This window comes from Podarcis tiliguerta (assembly GCF_965153285.1).
Source record: "Podarcis tiliguerta genome assembly, chromosome: 14".
NCBI lineage: Eukaryota > Metazoa > Chordata > Lepidosauria > Squamata > Lacertidae > Podarcis > Podarcis tiliguerta.
The window spans coordinates 11076084-11089826 of NC_139547.1; the positions used below are offsets into that span (position 1 = coordinate 11076084).

The 13743-nt window shown below is 44.6% G+C and overlaps 1 protein-coding gene across 2 annotated transcripts in view; it reads left to right on the forward strand.

Moving 5' to 3' along the window:
- The window catches only part of MYO5C (myosin VC), a 52224-nt gene that overhangs the window by 22280 nt on the left and 16201 nt on the right, over positions 1 to 13743 (forward strand). For both annotated transcript variants that reach the window (XM_083411797.1, XM_083411798.1), the window contains 11 exons: positions 64 to 275; positions 2892 to 3057; positions 4464 to 4610; positions 5295 to 5459; positions 7391 to 7484; positions 8239 to 8302; positions 9955 to 10135; positions 10397 to 10490; positions 10951 to 11014; positions 11831 to 11911; positions 12911 to 13091. In XM_083411797.1, coding sequence (XP_083267923.1) covers positions 64 to 275; positions 2892 to 3057; positions 4464 to 4610; positions 5295 to 5459; positions 7391 to 7484; positions 8239 to 8302; positions 9955 to 10135; positions 10397 to 10490; positions 10951 to 11014; positions 11831 to 11911; positions 12911 to 13091 — 1449 coding nt within the window. The remainder of the gene's footprint in view (positions 1 to 63; positions 276 to 2891; positions 3058 to 4463; positions 4611 to 5294; positions 5460 to 7390; positions 7485 to 8238; positions 8303 to 9954; positions 10136 to 10396; positions 10491 to 10950; positions 11015 to 11830; positions 11912 to 12910; positions 13092 to 13743) is intronic.

Genomic DNA, 13743 nt, shown 5'->3' on the forward strand with positions numbered 1-13743 from the left:
ATTTGTATCATGTTGCAATAGATTTGAAATATGTTTAACAAAGCCTTTTTTTGTTTCTCCCAGGATCCAACCCAATACCAGTTTGGTAGAACAAAAATTTTCTTCAGAGCAGGGCAGGTTGCTTATCTGGAAAAATTACGGTCAGATAAGTTGAGGCAAGCATGTATTGTGATTCAGAAGAATGCCCGAGGTTGGCTGCAGCGGAAGAAATTCCTCCATATCAGACAAGCAGCAGTTATAATACAGCAGTACTTCCGAGGACAACGGACTGTACGGTAATTTCAGGGACTAACCTAGTCAGGGGTTTGTTTAAATTTTTTTCTGAAGAATGTAAATATGTGGAAGGACTGGGATAATGCCTGGGATTCATGTCCATCTATTTGACATGTGTGGTGCCAGTGTGGTATAGTGGTTAAGAGCGGTAGACTCGTAATCTGGGGAACCGGGTTCGCGTCTCCGCTCCTCCACATGCAGCTGCTGGGTGACCTTGGGCCAGTCACACTTCTCTGAAGTCTCTCAGCCCCACTCACCTCACAGAGTGTTTGTTGTGGGGGAGGAAGGGAAAGGAGAATGTTAGCCGCTTTGAGACTCCTTAAAGGGAGTGAAAGGCGGGATATCAAATCCAAACTCTTCTTCTTCTTCTTCTTCTTCTTGTAGGAGAAGTTCTCATTTTCATATCTACAGATATGAAATCTAACAGAATGCTTCTAGAAGAGGTTTGAGATGCATTCAGCTAGCTAAGGGTGCCTTAGCATCTTCTACATGGGAAGTGGGAACTGCTGTCCTGTTGGTGTGCTGAAACAATAAGAATAATTTATTATTTATACCCCGCCCATCTGGCTGGGTTTCCCCAACTACTCTAGGCAGCACCCAACAGAATATTAATATTATTAATAATAAAGCGATACAACCTCAAACATTAAAAAAATCCCTAAGCAGGGCTGCCTTCAGATGTCTTCTAAAAGTCAGATAGTTGTTTATTTCCTTGACATCTGATGGGAGGGCGTTCCACAGGGTGGGCACCACTACTGAGAAGGCCCTCTGCCTGGTTCCATGTAGCTTCACTTCTCGCAGTGAGGGAAGCACCAGAAGGCCCTCAGAGCTGGACCTCAGTGTCCGGGCTGAACGATGGGGATGAAGATGCTCCTTCAGGTATACTGGACCGAGGCCGTTTAGGGCTTTAAAAGCCAGCACCAACGCTTTTTAATTGTGCTCAGAAACGTACTGGGGGCCAATGTAGGTCTTTCAGGACTGATGTTATATGGTCTCGGCGGCCACTCACCAGTCTAGCTGCCGCATTCTGGATTAGTTGTAGTTTCCGGGTCACCTTCAAAGGTAGCCCCACATAGAGCGCATTGCAGTAGTCCAAGCAGGAGATAACTAAAGCATGCACCACTCTGGAGAGACAGTCTGTGGGCAGGGAGGGTCTCAGCCTGCATACCAGATGGAGCTGGTACAGCTGCCCTGGACACAGAATTGACCTGCGCCTCCATAGACAGCTGTGAGTCCCAATCTTTGGGACAAGCAATGTTTCTCTAGGCTCACATTATCAACTGGTATAGTCATGGGGCCAGTCTGTTTTCCAGACAGTAATCTGGGAGCCAGCCATGCGTTTCATTGCAGAATCTGACCCTCATGGGTAGATCAGGCTCTGCAGTGAAGTTGCTGCCATCCAGTAGCACCTTCATAGTTGCGGAGCAGACTGAAGGAGTGCCTGAGGTTCTTTCAAGGGGGTGGGGCCTGGATGAAGCAGCCTGGAGACAGAGGAGTAAATGTCCTCAGTCTGCTCCCAACCTTGTTGCTCACCTGGACCTATCCATGGTCCTCCTGCCTTGCCGCTTTCCCCATGGTTTCCATCATTGACCCTAATGCTCTGACTCCATATAACACAGCTTTCTCTGTTCCTACGAAATCCTCCTGCAAAAGATTTTCCCTTTGCTACCAGGCTTGAGTTCAGGCCAGAGATACAACAGTACAATATCCTTTTGCAGGTACAGATCAGGATGCAAAAGAGGAATCAGAAACACACTACGTGTGCTTTACAGCCAAAAGTTGTCACCATAGGCTGCAAAGAAAAAGGCCCTCAACTTTTGGCTGCAAAGGAAGATTCAGTAGCACATTCCAGTGAGTTTCCACTTCTTCTTCCTGTAAGCTGTGGCTTGAAGGTTTGCCCAAAATGGCCTGGCAAGCCTGATTAAGCCCCCAGCCTGGATATCCCTCATTTCTGGTCTAGAACTCTGAGGGCCAATTGGTGGTAAGTGGGTTGGATTCTGTCCCTGAAGGAGTTTTATCTGGCCCCCGGTGACTCTACCATGCTGTGGTAAAAGGTTTGTCAACAGTTTCAGTCCAAAAAATTCTTTTAAAAGTGTTTTCAGGTAGTGAGAAATTGAGATATTCTACACTTTAAAGGAATATCACCTTTGGGTTTTGCAGCTACATTTGCGCAATTCCGTAGGCTCTCTCTTGGTGCACTGCCAAACTGGGGATGTGCGTGGTGCTTTTTCAGGCTTGGAGGAAGGTGCCTGTGAAGGTCCAAGATCCTAGCAGGTTCTGGGAGGTTCCTTTGGGAGTTCTTAGCCAACTGCCTCAGGCTTAATGGTCTCCCCATCTTCCACTGTCTTCTCTGAGCCCTAATGCAGCTCTAGCTCCTCATCTGGTGTCCCCACAGCCTCAGTCCCTGTGTCCAGATCACTGCTGAATACAGGGGTCATGACAATTGGTCCCTGAACTGTAGCTCAGTGTTGGCTACACTGATTGACGGTGGCTCTTCAAGATTTTAGAAAGGAGGCTTCGGGGATTGAACATGCGACCTTCTGTGTGCTCTTACCACTGTGTAGCTCTTACCACCGAGCGATGACACAAATACTAAGGGTAATTTAATTTCTCTTCAGACAAGCTATAACTGCAAGAGCCTTGAAAGAAGCATGGGCAGCTATCATTATCCAGAAGTACTGCCGGGGATATCTAGTACGTAGGCTTTGCCATCTTATCCGTGTGGCTGTTTTGACAATCCAAGCTTTCACTCGAGGCTTTCTGGCAAGGAGGAAATACAGAAAGGTACAAATAATTCACCAAATAATCTATATATTAGTTTCCTGTTCAGTGAAGAAATAAATATCTATGTTTGATAGGGCTGCTTCTTTTATAACATGTATATTTCTTGAAATATTGGTGCAGAATTGCAATACAAAGTCTGTCCTCAGCTTCACCGCCCTGAATTCTCAGTACTTTTATGTGTTGGTCAGAGAAACTCCACCATAAGTAGCCAAATGAGCATGCTATACCGTGATGGCTAAGAGTGTTAGCTGTGAACCAGGAAGTCCCCAGTTCAAATTGCACCTCCCATAGGAAACAATGGTCTCCTCAACTCAGCCTCCCAGTTAGCATATGGGAATAATAGTGTTGTTGTTGTTGTTGTTTAGTCGTTTAGTCGTTTCCGACTCTTCGTGACCCCATGGACCAGAGCACGCCAGGCCCTCCTGTCTTCCACTGCCTCCCGCAGTTTGGTCAAACTCGTGCTGGTAGCTTTGAGAACACTGTCCAACCATCTCGTCCTCTGTGATCCCCTTCTCCTTGTGCCCTCCATCTTTCCCAACATCAGGGTCTTTTCCAGGGAGTCTTCTCTTCTCATGAGGTGGCCAAAGTCTTGGAACCTCAGCTTCACGATCTTTCCTTCCAGTGAGCACTCAGGGCTGATTTCCTTCAGAATGGAGAGGTTTGACCTTCTTGCAGTCATGGGACTCTCAAGAGTCTCCTCCAGAATAATAGTAAATAATAGTAATATTGACCTACATTCTAATTATAGAGCTTTTGTAAGAATTACCGAGATAATGTATGTTGAAGCACTGGAGCCCTGTATAGCAGCGCTATAATTACTATGCACAGCCTTCTTTATGGTGTGTGTGTGTGTGTGTGTGTGTGTGTGAACAAACTAGTGAGCCAGAGTTCTACAGTGACACATGGTTTGTGCTTTTATACCACCATCTGCCATGTGAGAAGCAGGTGAGGAAGTAGCAGCGAGGAATTCTAAGCTGCGTTTGGCCAGTAGGGTTGTGGCATCTTGGTTGTTCACCATACAGTGACTTCCTGAGGATTTCTGCCTGTCTACATTCTGGTTATATACAGTGGTACCTTGATAGTCAAATGCTTTAGTTGTCTAACAAATTGGCTCCCGAACGTCACAAACTCGGAAGTGAGTGTTCCGGTTTGCGAATGTTTTTTGGAAGCCAAATGTCTGATGTGGCTTCCGAAGCGCCTGCAGCCAATTGAAAGCCGTGTCTTGATTTTCGAACCATTTCGGGAGTTGAACAGACTCCCAGTGTGGATTAAATTCAAGAACCAAGGTACAACTGTATCTGCTTGACTATACTTTGCTGAAGTCTTCAGTGCATATTTGTCAAGTGATAAGAAATTCCCTGAGCAATTGTTAAACTACTAGCTCTTCCCTCTAATTTCTTATAAAGATGGTTGAAGAACAGAAGGCTTTGGTCCTCCAAAAATATGCTCGAGCCTGGCTTGCTCGACGCAGATTCCAGAGCATCCGCCGTTTTGTATTGAACATCCAACTTTCATACAGGGTACAGCGGCTGCAGAAAAAACTAGAAGACCAGGTAATTAAAAGTGTTTATTAATGCTTTGCATTAACTTTAGGTGTATTTTAATCAAATAAAAAGTTTCATTACCTAAACTAATTGATGATTGATCCTGTGGGCAGGATATTTCATTCTTTTAATTTGGCAACCCCTATCCATTGTGACCATCTTCTGATCCTCTGTTCTGGGTGCCCCCTGCCATCAGAGGTTAGGCAGGGGGCAAAAGGCCTTTTAGGTGATAGTTCCCTGTCCTACAAAGATACATATCTTCTGCAAATAATATTGCCATCTTGGTGTCTAATGAAAAGAGCTTTATTTGCCAAACCATTTGATTGCTGGCGTGTTGTTGTTGTTGTTTTGTTTTGGTGCTTCTGTCCGTTTTAAGGACATTCCTGTCATTTTTTTTTTTTGGGGGGGGGGGTAAATCTTTTGGATTTCAGTTTTGAACGGGGCATGTTTATTTTACCAGTGGTAAAACAAAGCAACTAATCTAGGGTTGTATCCAATGTTGTCTGCCCTTTAGCATAAGAGCTATCGTGCTCGGAGATTGCAGAGTTTAAAGGTTGAACAGCAAAGGAATCCCTTGTTTTCCATTGCACATCTATTTCTGCCAGCACAGCAAGTATACCGCTAAGTGACTTTGACTTATCTCTACGTTTCTTACAACCCTGTAATACTTTGCTGATTTTATATTTATTTTAGAATAAGGAGAATAATGTTCTGTTGGAAAGATTGACCACTCTAGCCTCAAATCACTCCAGTGGTATAGAAACAATTCAGAAGCTTCAGTTGGATCTTGAAAAATTAGCTGCGCAAAAGAAAATGTCGGAAGAAAAAGAGAAGAAGCATAGAGAAGACTACGAACAGGTTACTTTTTATGGGGCTTACAGTGGTTCTGTTTGCATGTAATGCTAAATCAGAGCTGTGGAACTTCCATCCTGTGGGCCAGATCTGGTCCACAAGGTTTTATTCCCAAAGCACACCCACCTGCACCTAATGCCTTAAGTTCGCTATGGGGAACTTGATTGTGTAGCCAATCCCCACAGAAAGCAGTTTTTGCTGATGCTATGCTATGCTATGCTTGGTGCTTGTGGGACGCGGGTGGCGCTGTGGGTTAAAGCCTCAGCGCCTAGGGCTTGCCGATCGCATGGTCGGCGGTTCGAATCCCCGTGGTGGGGTGCGCTCCCGCTGTTCGGTCCCAGCGCCTGCCAACCTAGCAGTTTGAAAGCACGTCAAGTGCAAGTAGATAAATAGGGACTGCTTACTAGCGGGAAGGTAAACGGCGTTTCCGTGTGCGGCTCTGGCTCGCCAGAGCAGCGATGTCACGCTGGCCACGTGACCCGGAAGTGTCTTCGGACAGCACTGGCCCTTGGCCTCTTGAGTGAGAGAGATGGGCGCACAACCCTAGAGTCTGTCAAGACTGGCCCGTATGGGCAGGGGTACCTTTACCTTTATGCTTGGTGCTTGGGAAGCACTGAGTGTAGGGTTTGCAAAGCACTTTGTGCAGCACTTCCTCAATGCCCAGCAGCAGCCAGCTGGTTGTCAGGTGTTTAGGAAGTCTTATGCAAAGCGCTTTGCATGCCCTGTGCGCTATGCTTCCCAAGCTCCAAGCAGAGGGCTGGCAAAGAGGATGAACCACAAACTGTGCCAGCTTCAAATGAGCCACCTTCAACCAATTAGTTAATGGATGTTAAACAGCTGGTTTAACTAGAGTTTGTGGTCAGTCAGAAGCTTTGATTCATTCATAATACCATGCTGAGATTAAGGGAAAGTGGAACTAAATGCTGCTGAACTCCTTTCAGCTGCGTGGGGGAAAGGGGGTAGGCAGAGTTTGAAAGTCTCGATTTGCTCAGGGTTGCTCTAGCTTGAATCATAGAGTTGGAAGGGACCCTCAGGATCATCTGGTCCAACCCCTTGCAATTCAGGAGTACACAGCTGACCCCTATGGGGATCGAACCTGAAACCTTGGTGTTATCAGCACCATGCTCGTGCATGTAGTTTAGTGCTACATGTGAGCTTCGCCAATAAAGTAGCATCTCAAGAATTACTGTGACAACAAGTGGGGCTGGGGTTGGGAATGATGATGTGCTTTGGAGTAATCATGCATTAACTGAAATCCGTGAGTGCTATAAAGGATATCAAAGGTAAAGGGTAAAGGGACCCCTGACCATTAGGTCCAGTCGCGGACGACTCGGGTTGCGGCGCTCATCTCGCTTTATTGGCCGAGGGAGCCGGCGTACAGCTTCTGGGTCATGTGGCCAGCATGACTAAGCCGCTTCCGGCGAACCAGAGCAGCGCACGGAAACGTCGTTTACCTTCCCACTTGAGTGGTACCTATTTATCTACTTGCACTTGGGCGTGCTTTCGAACTGCTAGGTTGGCAGGAGCAGGAACCGAGCAATGGGAGCTCACCCCGTCACGGGGATTCGAACCGCCGACCTTCTGATCGACAAGTCCTGGGCTCTGTGGTTTAACCCACAGCGCCACCCACGTCCCCTAAAGGATATACAGTGGTACCTCAGGTTACATACGCTTCAGGTTACATACGCTTCAGGCTACAGACTCTGCTAATCCAGAAATAGTGCTTCAGGTTAAGAACTTTGCTTCAGAATGAGAACAGAAATCGTGCTCTGGCGGCGCGGCAGCAGGAGGCCCCATTAGCTAAAGTGGTGCTTCAGGTTAAGAACAGTTTCAGGTTAAGTACGGACCTCCAGAATGAATTAAGTACTTAACCCGAGGTACCACTGTAGTATTTGTTTTTTAACGCTTTTTGTCCCACCATTACTTTTGCCTTGCAGAAGGTGTCAAAACTTGAAAACCGCAATTCAGAGCTGCAGGAGCAGAAGAAGCAACTAGAAAAGGAACTTAAAGAGAAGAATGAGGAAATGAAAGGTGAAGTGATTCACATCACATCCATTAGTTTCGTTAGCTTCATTGTGGCAAGCAGAAAAAGGACACTAAAATATTGCCCCTGAGGAAGGCATGCTATCACTTTTGTGTTTTCAATTAAACTGGGTTCTGCTCCTTTTGGAACATTTCTTGTGCCTTAGATTTGTGGTTCTTCTTCCTAGCAGTGAACCAGAGGCACAAAGAGTGACTTTCCAATGATGAACAGAATGTGGCGAGAGGGCAGTAGAATTTGCTGTGCCCCCAAATAAACACTGGTGCATTGAATCCTGCCCAACTACTTAGTAATAATAGCCAGCCATTACAGGCTTGGTCTGTGGTCACAATCCATCACAGAGTTCTCTTGAGCAAGCCTATTGAAAGGAATGGGAGCTGTACAATATAATTTCCAGATAGACTGTATCCCCATGATATTATGCTACTATTTTAGGGCTTTGTGCCAAAGTTGCTGGCAGATACACCAGTCAAGATCCTCAGGATCTGGATGTTTATTTCACTTATCATTTGCAATATGGTGCCTAACCTGAAAATTAAGTTTGGATTAAGCAGCATTTTGGCTCCTCAAACCTTGCATGACATCTGTCCTATCTTATGTTGATTTCTGTGCAAAATTATCCATTTACAGTTAAAACTCTCTAAAAATTTGCTTATTAGTCTCTAACTTATGTGTGTGTTTGATGATTTCATGCTTTTATTTTGCATACATTTTTTTAAAAAAACAAACATTGTCTCTCTGCAGAGAAAATGGATGACCTGACAACACAGCTCTTTGCCGACGTTCAAAAAGGAGAAAGGCAACGGATGTATGAAATGTTAACTTGTGACTATAAAGTACTGTTTTATTACATTGTCTGATTTTGCTTGAACTGTAAAGGAATTAAATTTTTATTTATTTATTTATTTATTTATATACCCATATAATAAACAGATGGTTGTATTCAGCTAAGCTTTAATCAGAGTTGGCCCACTGAAATTACCGGATCTAAGTTAGCCCATTAATTTCAGTGGATTTGCTCTTGAGCCTGACAAGGGATATAACCCAAAGAATCTAGATGACTTGGATCCTAATGGAAGTTTGTACAAGGTGTTTTCCTATGCTCTAGGTCCTTGGAAAAGTACCTCCAAAAGAGCCAGGGGCTCCCCTAACTAGGGTAGAATGGGGTGTTGCTGGCAGAGGGTTGAATCACCAATAATAATAATAATTTTATTATTTATACCCTGCCCACCTGGCTGGGTTTCCCCAGCCACTCTGGGCAGCTCCCAACAGAATATTAAAAACATGATAAAACATCCAGCATTAAGAACTTCCCTAAATAGGGCTGCTTTCAGATGTCTTAGAAGACTGGTGTTGCATGGTCCCGGTGGCCACTCCCAGTCACCAGTCTTGCTGCTTCATTCTGGATCAGTTGTAGTTTCCAGGTCACCTTCAAAGGTAGCCCCACGTAGAGTGCATTGCAGTAGTCTAAGCAGGAGACAACTAGAGCATGCGCCACTCTGGCAAGACAGTCCGCGGGCAGGTAGGGTCTCAGCCTGCGTACCAGATGGAGCTGCCCTGGACACAGAATTGAGCTGCGCCTCCATGGACAGCCGTGAGTCCAAAATGACTCCCACGCTGTGCGCCTGGTCCTTCAGGGGCACAGTTACCCATTCAGGACCAGGGAGTCCTCCACACCTGCCCACCCCGCTTTCTCCCCAAAACAGTACCAAAAGCAGTTCCATAATTGGAAAGTGGCTTCTTAATTGAGCTCTGTTCATAGAGAGTAAAGGTAAAGGGACCCCTGACCATTAGGGCCAGTCGTGGACGACTCTGGGGTTGTGGCGCTCATCTCGCTCTCTAGGCCGAGGGAACTGGCGTTTTTCCGCAGACAGCTTCCAGGTCATGTGGCCAGTATGACTAAGCCACTTCTGGCGAACCAGAGCAGCACCTGGAAATGCCGTTTACCTTCCCGCCGGAATGGTACCTATTTATCTACTTGCACTTTGACGTGCTTTCAAACTGCTAGGTGGGCAGGAGCAGGGACCGAGCAACGGTCAAATCCCCCCATCGTGGGGATTTGAACCGCCGACCTTCTGATCGGTAAGTCCTAGGCTCTGTGGTTTAACCCACAGCACCACCCGTGTCCCCTTCATAAAGGGTACATCTACCTAATTTTGGAAGCTTCCATTCACTACCTGCATTGCATCCCATGGTGTTCAGGAAGGGTTCCCGTGTTATTCAATAGGCTATTTGGGAGGCAGGGGAGTTGGGAAAGTTTATGGCTAGGCTGTGTGTATGTGTATGCACCTCTCTCTGTATGCCAGGCCTCTGTGTATTTGATTGCATATACTGTAATAACTTCTCTTTATAAATATGCTGTTGTTTATAATAAATATCATAGCGATTTGTTTGTACTTAGAGATATGCGGAGAAAAACAAAGTTGTGGCCTTTTCTGTTGTTGTTGTTAATTTTTGCAGGATGCTTGAGAAGAACTTCCAGAACCAGAAACAAGACTATGAAGAAAAGATGGACTCACTCAAGGCAGAAATAAATTTTCTCAAAGATGAAAATGATCAGCTGCAAAAGAAAGTCAGGGAAAAACAGCAAATCGAAGATGGCTTAAAAATGGAAGTAGAAGAACTTTCAAACCAAGCAAGGGTATGGTAACAGACCAGTATTAATTAATGTGTTTGGCTCCAGACAAACCACAAGCTGTAGTCAATATTGTTCTTGGCTTATCAATCATTTTTCTTGTGAATGCATTCTGGTTTATCACTTAGCCGTGATTTGACTGTGCAGACTGGGTCATAGATGTCAATTAGGCATGCTCTAGACTGCAACCTTGTCTTCATCTTATTTCTGTCATTTACTTTGCCCCATTGAATTGCGCTTCATTTTTAAAACATTTAATGAACTTAGGCAATCCCTGAACTGCATAAAGAAATTGAACTGATTCAGTCTCAAAAACTGGATGTGGAGAAGCAACTACAGTGCCAGAAACGTGAAATGAGAGGTAATTCTGAAAATATTTCTCATTCAAATGGGTAAAATATATGGGTGATTCATGGGTTTGATTCATGCATTCTTCCATTTATTCAAGTTAAGACACCGGCTGTTCCATAATATGAAGCCGGCTTAGAGACTCTCCCCTCTCCTTTATTACCTTTAAAGGGAGATCTTGCTTTAAATCCTTATTTTCTTTGGTGAAAACTGATACTTTTCAATGCTGTTTTCGGCATCTCTTTGAGAGGGGGAAACAAGCTGAGTCCTTTTGTGGTATCTGCCATCATTTTGACACAGATCATGTCTTGAGTGACTGCCAGGCATTCAGAACAGTTAGTTTGGTTCTGCATCAGTTTAAACTCATTGATGCTGCAAAATGAGTTATTGCGGTGAAACAGTAAATACAGTTTATACAGCCTTTCTGCTAAAGTAGAATTTCAGTGTTCACTTTACATTTTATTTTTTCCTAGACAAGTTGTCAGACATTACAAAGCAACTCCGTGAGAGCTATGACTTCGCAGATGTAAGGAGCAGGTACAGATATAGTCTTTGTTGTTGTTGTTTAGTCGTTCAGTCGTGTCCGACTCTTCGTGACCCCATGGACCAGAGCATGCCAGGCACTCCTGTCTTCCACTGCCACCCGCAGTTTGGTCAGATTCATGTTTGTAGCTTCGAGAACACTGTCTAACCATCTCGTCCTCTGTTGTCCCCTTCTCCTTGTGCCCTCCATCTTTCCCAACATCAGGGTCTTTTCCAGGGAGCCTTCTCTTCTCATGAGGTGGCCAAAGTATTGGAGCCTCAGCTTCACAATCTGTCCTTCCAGTGAGCACTCAGGGCTGATTTCCTTAAGAATGGATGCGTTTGATCTTCTTGCAGTCCATGGGACTCTCAAGAGTCTCCTCCAGCACCATAATTCAAAAGCGTCAATTCTTCGGCGATCAGCCTTCTTTATGGTCCAGCTCTCACTTCCATACATCACTACTGGGAAAACCATAGCTTTTACTATACGGACCTTTGTTGGCAAGGTGATGTCTCTACTTTTTTTCATGGATCACTGCCTTGCCGTGGCGAAGGGGCTTGAAGAACTCAGAGAAGCTATGAACTATGCCGAGCAGGGCACCCAAGATAAACAAGTCATAGTGGAGAGTTTTGAGCAAACGTGATCCACCTGGAGCAGGAACCGGCAAGCCACTCCAATATCCCTGCCAAGAAAACTCCATGGACAAAGACAACAGATATAGTCTACATAGACCCTTTTTAAAGTGCGGCTTTGAAATTTCTTTTTCTAAATCACATGCTTGCCTGAGATTAGTCCTCCCATTTTTGTTTCCTCTTCTTGTTTTGTAACAGATTGTCTACTGAAGATTTGGAACATCTAAATGAAGATGGGGAACTTTGGTTTGCTTATGAAGGCCTGAAAAAGGCCACAAGGTTAGCTTTATTACCTGTTGTTTGCAAATGGTTTTGATTTGAAGGTGCCCCCAGGCCAAAAAAAAAACCAAGCTCAGCCTGTATTCTTGCACTATTAAATCATCTGGTACCTAGGTGAGGACAGCTTTCCGGGTCATGTGGCCAGCATGACTAAACTGCTTCTGGCTCAGTGGGACACCGTTATGGAAACTAGAGCGCACAGAAACACCATTTACCTTCCCACCACAGCGGTATCTATTTATCTACTTGCACTGGTGTGCTTTTGAACTGCTAGGTTGGCAGGAGCTGGGACAGAGCAATGGAAGCTCACCCCGTCACGGGGATTTGAACTGCTGACTTTCTGATTGGCAAGCCCAAGAGGTTCAGTGCCACAGTGCCACCCATATCCCTGCTGTTCATGCAATGGTGTTCTGATAGGAGAAAAGGCTACTGCCTTGGCTGGAAAAAAATTACAGAATTTATTGTAGTCTTGTTTTGTGGTACATATTCAAAAGTGACTTTTATTTATCACCGAAAGGACTTAGTTTGAAACATTTCATTTCAACAGTTCACATGTAAAAAGACTGGATCCACTGTTTTATCTCACCTTCCCACTTTTTAAAATAGTATATATTCAGCCTGCGTACATTAGGGGTTTGGTGCAATGGTCTTGTCTTAAACCCTTTCCAACACACTGACCCTTGAGGAAAATTTTAAAAAGGGGAAAAAAGAAAAGGGGTCATTTCATATGGATTGAGAAACCACCAGAATCATACCTAATGCAGCTTTAGAGAATGCAATTTAAATTTCAGCATTTTAAGCCAGATCAACTTTTTTCTAGTAGTATAGAATTCTAAACTTTTTTGGTAGTATGGTTGCTGGTGTTCCTTCTGTCTACGTGAATTGCAGTGAAAGTGCTTTGTTTTTTTACGTTACATGGTTCTTGGTCTTAAAAGGATCTTGTGTCAAGGATCTTGTACTGTTTATTTTACTGTTTATGTGTTTCCCTTCTCTCAACAGAGTATTGGAAAGCCATTTCCAGTCTCAGAAAGAGAACTATGAAAGGGAGATAGATGGTCTCAATTCTAAAACTGAACATCTTAGTCAAGAAATAAACCATTTGCAGAAACTGTTCAGGGAGGAAAATGACCTCAATGACAGTATCCGGCTCCAAGTTACCCGACTAACCTCGGAAAATATGGTGAGGACTGAATATAATTGAACATATTCTAGTAGCAAGCTTCTGAATATAAGCAGGGATCCTGTTTAGCAAAAGCAGCTACAGTCATACCTTCAGTTGAATGTGCTTCGAGATGAGCGCGTTCGAGTTGCGCTCTGCGGCAACCCGGAAGTAACAGAGCGTGTTACTTCCGGGTTTCACCACTTGCGCATGTGCAGGCGCTCAAAATGACATCATGCGCAGAAGTGGCAAAAAGCAACGCGCACATGCGCAGACGTGCCATTGCTGGTTACGTTTGCTTCTAGATGTGAACGGGGCTCTGGAATGGATCCCGTTTGCATCTAGAGGTACTATTGTACTGCGGAACATAATTATGAAGAATCCATCTTTAATGGAGTTACAAATTGCACATATGAAGAGAATTGCAGAGTTGGAAGGGACCCTGAGGATCATCTAGTCCAGCCCCCTGCAATTCAGGAATATTCAGCTGTCCCATATGGGGATCGAACCTGCAACCTAGGCATTATCAGCACCATGTTCTAACCAGCTGAGCTATCCAGGCATTTGCAGCCTGGGACCAGAGAAGAAAATAAATACTTAAAAAACTCTTCAAAAAAAATTAAGCCAAATGTGACTCTCTATTTGATTTTAGTCTTATCACCTTTTATTTCCT